The sequence below is a fragment of the Octopus bimaculoides genome, chromosome 8, assembly GCF_001194135.2.
Source record: "Octopus bimaculoides isolate UCB-OBI-ISO-001 chromosome 8, ASM119413v2, whole genome shotgun sequence".
Classification (NCBI taxonomy): Eukaryota; Metazoa; Mollusca; class Cephalopoda; order Octopoda; family Octopodidae; genus Octopus; species Octopus bimaculoides.
In genome coordinates, this window is record NC_068988.1 from 13,447,221 (window position 1) to 13,456,364 (window position 9,144).

Genomic DNA, 9,144 nt, shown 5'->3' on the forward strand with positions numbered 1-9,144 from the left:
GGGGGGGGGGGGCAAAAAAAAACATTTGAAGAAATTGTTTTTTTTCTGCCCTGAGGAAGAAGGGCAGCAACAAATAGAATACGTATGCTCTGCAAAACATGAACAGGGAGTGTATTCCATATGGTTGTGGTTTTGGTGAAGAAGGATTAGAAAAAGCATTTAGAGAAGGTCTCTGGTCTGAGAATAACTTATACATATCCAGGTAAGAGGTGAGTGACAAGGAAGACAGAATCTATGCAAGCACAGAAATTAGCTTTTGGAATGAAGTTAGAACTCTCTGGACAGCAGAGATTGATTGAAGACAGGGATTAAGAAATTTGTATCATGGAGAGGAATAGGATATATGATCTGCATTTGAGTAAGAGATGTTGAGTGCGATCTAAGTTGGAACAAAATCCATGGATAATTGGCGAAGAGGAGGGAGATTGTCCAAAGGGTTTATTTATTTATTTATTTTCATTTTGGGGACAAGTAGACGGTGAAAGTGTATTAATTTCTTCCTCTGTTTCCCTGCTACAAGTCTCAGAGGTTATTCAAAAAGAAATGGTGAAGGGCTCTGTATTCCATACCATGACTCAGAACAAAAAAAAACAACAAAAAAACCCCACAACAGAATAAGAAGGGGATAATTAAAAGAAAAAGATAGGTATATCAAAGTGTCAAAAGAAACATGGGATGTTTCAAGAAGCAGATGAGATTGTAGGAGTAGTAATTGTAGAAGAGACATAGGAAAAGTCCTAGATGTCAGTGGAGTAGTGGTTAGGGTAGATTGGTAAGTGAAGGTTGCTTATCTGTCAATGGGTCTTTATTTTGGATGCGGAAGGTAATAGTGGAAAGTGGTGGTGTTGGTGATGATGAAGAAATTGTATTTTTAATACTAAATTACAATGAAATAGAATAAATTATAAATATAATTTCACTGTATTTAAGAGCCCAGGGATTCATTTATCTCAATCATATCATTTTCTTGTATGAATGATTCTAACTTTATTTTATCTCTTTCAGGGAATTTATGAAAAATATATACAGCAAATAAGATGCAACAAATTTGATTAAATCCCGAAACACATATGGCTGCCTCAAAGCATTTGATGTTCTGTATGGTGATAACCTTACTGCAAATTATTGAATGGAAATAGCGTTCATAGCTGTTAATAAATGTGTAATTGAATGCAGCCACAAATACTAATTAAAGACTACAGACACTTATCCTTGCAATATCTGTAGATATTCCAGCATAATATTTCAATAGGTTAGCAGAGCACTCTTTACTGAATATTAAAACAAGATAGATTAAAAAAAAAAACCCATGTAGATATCATGCATAAATGTGAGATATAAGAGAGAAAGATAAATAAAATTAGAGGCAGAGATTTCAAAAATGATAGTGAAAATATTTTTTGTTTTGGTAGGGAAGAATGAAATTAGTGAAGTGTGGAAAGCAAAAGCTATTGTAGTAACAGAAGAGATAATATGTAAAAATTGTTGGTTAGAGTTTGCATTTCTTTAGATACTGTCTAGTTATCAAGGAGTTTGAACAGTGTCATAACAGTAGTCTATAGTTAGGTGTATCTATATTTTGTAAAGAAAGTATGTTCAGTGATGAAGTTCTTTATCTCTAAAGAGTGAAGAATTGTTCTCTATATGAAATGATGTTATTTTCGTTGTACTATTTTCTGTACTGAGTAGTGAATAAATGTCAACATATTTCCTATGTTTATACAATTATAAGTTTTCAGACTATTAAGTTCATCATTAGGGACGACATATCTAATATTCACATCTACTACTACTATAACAAAAACATATCAATCCTTTGAACTCCACTGTTGCTCTTCTAATATAATGTAGTTCTATCATGCATGGCATAAAAAGTTCTTTCACAGTTGGAGGCACATCATTCCACCTGGTTTAATATCACCATCTAACCCATGGTTGCCTTTACTGGAGATCCAGCCTAATTCTAGAAAAAAAAGGGAAACCCTCTGGACAATTTTTCCTCCTCTAGTTATTCCATGGATTTTGTTTCAACTCAAATCTCACTTATTTCTTTGTTACATGCAAACTCACATCCTATTACTCTCCAAGGCACAGATCTTTCAACTCCATCACTGCTGTCCTGACAAGAATTTCTATTAGATTCCATTCTCCCCGCCATTCAACTGGTTATCAACAATAATAGCTTCTAGCCACTCTGACCCAAAGCCTCCCTCCCACAATCCCCAAAATACATCTGTTCTTTCTATTGCTCTCCTAACTCCTTAAACTACCAGCTTCTCTTCAACTATGTCTCCTCAGTTGAGGTCATATATCTCAATCCCTCACCAAAGCCAGTGACTTCAGTGTTCATTAGTGGCTCTCTCACTTAATTCACATTGATGTGAAGAAGCAGATAAGAAGATTCGCCAAAGTTATTTGGATGCATTTAGTAAGTGACAGAACTGAATGGGAAAATAAAACATTACAAATCTTTTAAGATTCCAAAGGAGAGATTAGAAAACATTCCCTGAATTTATTTCACATGAGAGATGCCATAAAAGGAAACAGATGATACAGAAGAAAACACTTACTTCAGCATTATAAAATTTTGTCTTAACATCAAGGGGTTTCAAGACCTGTAAAAAAAAAACATTTAGAGAGTCAAAGCTAAAATCAATACCTCAATCACATGGATGATATTAAAAAAAAGTAAATAAAAATTGAAGAGAAGTAGAGGTTAAAATATTTTCATATTTATTTTTAATTCTATTGAAAAAATAATATCATCCTGGAGGAGCTTTCTACTTTCACTATAGTTGGTAATGTCTTAAGAAAAGGTAGAAATCTCATGACTTATTTTTCTTCCTAAAATTCTGATGAATCTTATTTCTTTTTTGACATTTAAATGTCTTTGATTCGTATTTCTTCAAATCTACCTTGTCACACAAACAACACAGAAACTCCACTCATTGAAGCAGCCTAGCATGAATTCTGCCTGAGTGACTAAGATATCTACTAACACAATAATAAATTAATAATAATAAAACAATAACAAAAACAATGCACTGTTTAATGAAAAAAACTGATAAGATAGTGGAAAAAGTACTCTATTATTAAGATATTTTCTGAATGAATTGGAACCTTAGTTTTGAAACTAAGTATTTTATTGTTTTTATATGGGATGTGTTCAAAGTTATGTTAGCACCTTAAAATTTATAAAAGATTTTATCAGAAGATTTTACCAAATTCTTAAACTGCCTATTTTTCATTTTGTTTTCTCTATATCAGTGGTAAAAGTCTATAAAAAAGAATCTGATTTTTCCAAAATAATAAATGATGTTCTTCACATAAGGCCCCACTGCACAAAACTGATTTGTATTGTTCACCATTTTCACTTACTGACATAGCATTACATTGAAGGTAACTGCCTAGCAACTCATTTAATAAACACAGGTAATATTATATCAGATGGTTGCATACAAGCCATTGTGCTAATATACTTTAACATTTAAGACTGCAAAAAGTATGTAAACAATTTGATATTGTCACATGAAAGGGAATAGACTTTCCATAATCATAACACATATCTGAGTACTTTTGCTTATCACTTGACATCTCAGATTTCAATTTCATTTAATAGACTGTATCTAACATACAAAAAAATGTGCTTTCTTTTACTTGACAATATTGGCAATTGTTTGCCAGTGTTTTTCATAAAGAGTTAATAAACTATATCAAATTCCACTGTGTTGTTTGTATGAAATGTCTTCATAATAACAATGTTTGACAATATCAAATGGTTTTACCTACATTTTCATCATAAACTGGAGATCTATATTTATACGATTGCCCTATTTATTACACGAGATGTCTTAAAAACAATGAGTGCTTACAAGAATATGAAAAACATGTGATATTTTTATGACCTAGCTAATCAGAAAAGATTAGCTTTACTTATAAAAACTCACCTGAAATTTGAAGAACTTGCGGAAAGCCATTTTATCACCAGATTCCGTGACATAACTAACTGCACACACCAGACTGTAACCAAAAATAGATAATGTTGTTTTGAGTGTGAAATGAATATTATTTATTAACAAAACATTTATAAGATACAAATATGAAGAAACTAAAACTCCAAGATAAAATGAAGACCAAATTTCCCATTCATTTCATGAGACATCATTTCACAGTTGGTACACTTTATAAGAAGGACTATGTTAATTTTAAATACATTTGTATTTTGCTAATGTGTTTGGCTTTATTTCTTGTTGAACATTTTTTCTCTACATTAGAAGCATGCTATCTCTATGGAATATGATGGGTAGATTGCTGATCCTAAGTCATGGGCTCACATTCTGCTTGATTACTCAGTTTATTTCAATCTATATACCTGCTAATACACTCCATTCCATGGCAGGGTGACTAATATTAGGAAAGCATCCACATGTTAATACCAGCCTCAGTAAGTCATACAAGTATTTGAATATAAATAGTTCAGAAATTTAGTAAATCAGGTATAACAATAATATTTAAAAATGAGTTTATAAAGTACTTTGTTAATTAGGAATTTTGTAGTAAAAAGAAGCAGGTGTAAAAGAGACTATATTTTATAGCCCTCATATGTATTTTTCAATAAGGACTTAACAGCCATAAAGTGCAGGCATTATGCATCCCAGGAAAGGCAGAAAGAAAAAAAAAGAATAAAAAAGAGCACCTATGTTTTGACTTTATGAGATCTAACTACAGTTAAAGAAAAATCCCCAAGAAATAATTATTTTAGGAATATAGCATAAATAATCCAACGACCCAATAAGCTAGTAATAATAAAAAAAGAAAAAGCTAAAATTAAAAAAAGTAAAAAAAAACAATAACCCAACAACACAAGACAAGAAAAAATGAAAAGAAAAAAGTAATATAATAAAAGGAGAAAATATAAAAGAGCAAGTATTTTTTTGTGTCTGGCAACTACTGTCTCAGAAGAATCTGAGAATGAGTTATTAATAATACATGGAAAAAATATATTAATGTTTATTATTATTAATGTTAATCATCGTCATTGTCATCACCATTATTATTATAGTAAATTAAGAAAATATTGTGTTGTTGTTTAGTTGTATGTCAGCCCTGATGAAGCAGACTTGTGTCATGTAGGTAGTTGGTCAAGCAACAAAATGTGATCCAGAAACTCAATGTTCCAGATAAGCCGTGAATAGTATGGGTTTAATTAAGGCCCATACTGTATATTAACATAACAACAGTTAATAGTATAGGGTATAGCATTACAGTCTAGATATGTTGCACTCTCTCCACTGCCTGCTCTATATCTCCTGCTGTTGTTTAACCATATTAGGTCATCTCTAATTAAGCAGGCTTAAGATCAAAAATGTTCTGGCTGAGACTGTCCATCCACACTGCCCAATGTGGATGGTTAGTCTTTTTTTTAAGACAGCAGATTGCACATTAACAGAGTTTTGGCTGCTATTTCTAACAGGTTGAGTAACCATGTAAAATTATTTCTGTTGGCCAAATATGGTGCCTATGCATATGTGTATCCATTTACTTTCTTTAGTATATCCTGAACATGTGCTCTTACATGTTGTACAAGTATTTGTATGTAATTCCTAGTATTTTTGTATTTTTGTCTTGTGGGTGTTGAGTGTGATGGTTGGTTGTATATAATGTTCTCTAGTGTTGCAAGCAAGAAAGGAAATGATAGGTTTGGCAAGTCTGTTGTTTTGAAGTTCAGTTTCTAGGTGATTGACATAGAATTAGAGTAGTTTGGAGTAGTTTTGCGTTTGTCTGAACAATGGTCTAAGGATGATACTGTAATTTTATCTGCTTTTGAGGATGTGTGGATGTTTTGAGCAGGTCATGTGGGTCAAAGGTTAAAAAGAAAATGAGTGAAAGAACAAATCATTGTGGTACTCCACTCAAAGAATAAAAAATTCTAGTTGTTTTGTTGTACTTTCAAAACAATGTATCAATCACCATCTGGTGCAGTTTGCTCATGACTACAGTACTGTATTTTGGTAAACTTTGACTTCCATTCTAATAAATCACCTCACACCATGTCAGTATTTTATCTACATAAATTAACAGGTGGACCAATGACTGATGAGGTGTGATGATTTAGATCAGTGGTTCTCAATCCAGAGTTCACATGACCCTTGGGGGTCCGTATAAGGTTTTGTTATTAAAGTTTATGTGCAATAAATTGGTTACATTTCTACAATGTACAAAATATTTTAACAATTTAAAAAAATATAATTCCTAATAATATTTAATTATAAAAATATAATAGGATTTTTTAAAACATTGAATGGGTATGAAGGTCCAGTAGAGTAAAATAGGAATCAAATGGGTCCATAGGTAAAAAAATGGTCGAGAAACACCAATCTGTATCTAGTAGGTTTGGTGATTTGTTACAAAATGGACAATGAGGAATTTGGAAGAGCTGTAAGTCTGTGTGAAATTTGTTTCAAATAGGGAAAAAAAATTTATGAAGGACTTTTCTAATGTTGCAGTTAGCATATGAAGGGGACAATTGAACTGTGTACAATGTCACAAGTGATAACAGAATTTCTAATTGGGAAGAACATCTACTGAAAACAATCCCAAATTCGGACAACTTGTGAAGAAAACAGGTGGTGATCAAATTGTGAAGGTGTTTACTATGATCTGTAAAAATTATCATCTGACTATCCATGATATTTCTGAAAAAAGTACATGTTTGTATAATTTTATGCTACAAGATTTTAGAAGAAAATTTAGAGATGCATCATATAACTATAAAAGTCTGCTGAGAGGTGAACAAAAAGAGAATTCAGCCAGTCAGAAGTTGATTGATCATTAGAATGCTGATGAAAACATTCTGAATGTGATATAACTGGTGATGAATCAAGGGGTGATGACTACAGTGTTGAACAGAAAGTTGGTTGATGAAGTGAGGAGTTGGATAATAAGACAAATAAAATATAAAAAAGAGGGCACTGAGTTGCTCAAATGAGAAAGTGATGTTGATCATCATTTTTGATCAGAGGGGTGTAATTCACATGAGTTTGTTCCATAAGGTCAAATGAACAGTAATGAGTTTTATTAGGCTGTCCTGAGACATTTGAAAGAAGCAGTGTAAAAGAGAGGCCTAAAGCATGGGCAGACAAACCTTGAATGCTGCAGCACTACAATACAACTCATGCACCACTCCTTGTTTGTGACATTTTGGTAAAGTACAAGACAACTCTCAGTTCACTCCCAGTTGCCCTACACTCTGGATTTGGTCTCTGTGAACCTTTTTGTTTCATGAGTTTGAATTTTTTCCCCAAATGGTTACTAATTTCAAACAATAGAAGAGATCAAAGAAAATTTACTATTAGAACTGTGCACTACCGATGGAAAAACAATTTGGGAGGTATTCCAAAACTGGAAAAATAGTGGGAGAGCTGTACCAACGGGCAATGACCTATTTTGGACAAGACAAATCTGATTAAATTGCAATTAAAGCAATAATGTTATTTTTTTAAAAGTCTGGTTTTGTTTTGGACAGATCTTGTATACTACATAGTCTTGGCAAGCTGAGAGACAGTTTGCTAGTCAGCACTTTCTTTTGTTTCTTAAGGAGGTGTTAAGTATTTTGTTTATAAGTAGTTAACGGGGAATGGAGCCAAAAGCTTTGCTGATGTTAACAGTAATTAGGATAGTCTAGCTGGGTGGTTTTTTTTTCTTTTTGTGGTTGTTCAAACCATTAGTATTTTTGTGTAAGGTTTAGGAATGGTGAGGTAGTTGGAGTGTCTGAATCCATATTGTGTGTTAGAGGCAGAAATATGTGGGCTGGTGATGTCCAGAATTTTTTAGGACATGCATATGTGGGTGATAGATCTGTGTGACAATATTTTGATTGATCTTTTTTTATTGAACTTTAAAATTGTTTTGAGTTGCCCATTTCCAGATTTTGGGTATTTGGCTGTATTGATATGAATAGTTGAAAGTGTTTCTAAGTGCAATATTTCCTTTGGTTGTATGCTAGTGATTTTGTCAGTGATGTTTTTAAGATTTTGGATTTCCCTTTCACTTTTCTGGTATCTGATAGAAGGAAGAGGCCAAAACTATGACGTAGGTAGAAGACATATATCTTAAGTTTCTATTTTCTATATGCATTCTTCTGGTAGCTGATTTTGGAAAAGTGCTTGTTGTTGGAGCATGAGTATGTTACTTGAAGTTGTTATTGTGACATGTGATGCGATGAGGCCTTTGTGGATGTCGATGCCACTAATTACTTTGTGTGCAATTTTTAATGCTTGTTTTGTGGTTTACATTGGATGCAAATGTTTGCCAGTTTGCTTTTCTTTGTCTAGTTGCTTGATGCTCAATTTTATTTCTGTAATGCATCATTGTTGGTGTATTATGTTTGAGGTTGTCCCAAGTTTTTTCAGGTTAACTTTTCAGGTTGTATTTTTTTAATGCTGCCTCAAATGACATGCTTTTGAAAACGCCTACAATTACTCTGTTGAATACATGTAGTGCAGTGTCTATTATGTCGGAGAATTTAGTGTTGAGTTATGCAAGTCTTAATCCGGTTTTTCAATGAAAAGTGATTCTACTGTCCTTTTTGTTAATAAAAGTATTAGTTTTGTTCACTGATGAGCATGTTTTAATGATAGATGTGTAGCAAGAGGAGATTCGATGGGATATTTAGCAGTCTATTTTTGATGGTTAGGCATGTGAAGCAGAAAGGGATCCATGGTGAGGTGTTATTGTAGTTGGATTAATTAGTGGAGTGTGTCAGTGTGGATTGTTTAGGATATGTAATGCTCTTGTGCAATAACTCGTGTTATCTGCATTGATGCTGTGCCCCATGATGTTTGGGAGTGTTTAAGGGTGTTGTGGTTGAGGTATGTAACTTTGTAGGATGTTAGCTGAGGCTGGGTGGTATGTATATACTCTTTACTCTTTTACTTGTTTCAGTCATTTGACTGCGGCCATGCTGGAGCACCACCTTTAGTTGAGCGCAAATCGACCCCAGGACTTATTCTTTGTAAGCCTAGTACTTATTCTACCAGTCTCTTTTGCTGAACCGCTAAGTTACGGGGACGTAAACACACCAGCATCGGTTGTCAAGCGATGTTGGGAGGACAAACACAGACACACAAACACACACACATACAT

General features: G+C 33.2%; 1 protein-coding gene across 5 annotated transcripts in view; it reads right to left on the reverse strand.

The window, feature by feature from the left end:
* The window catches only part of LOC106879192 (trafficking protein particle complex subunit 13), a 271,910-nt gene that overhangs the window by 22,086 nt on the left and 240,680 nt on the right, over window positions 1-9,144 (reverse strand). For all 5 annotated transcript variants that reach the window (XM_014928647.2, XM_052969952.1, XM_014928649.2 and 2 more), the window contains exons 5-6: window positions 3,948-4,020; window positions 2,571-2,615 (exon numbers count right to left, since the gene is read on the reverse strand). In XM_014928647.2, the coding sequence (XP_014784133.1) occupies window positions 2,571-2,615; window positions 3,948-4,020 (118 nt within the window). The remainder of the gene's footprint in view (window positions 1-2,570; window positions 2,616-3,947; window positions 4,021-9,144) is intronic.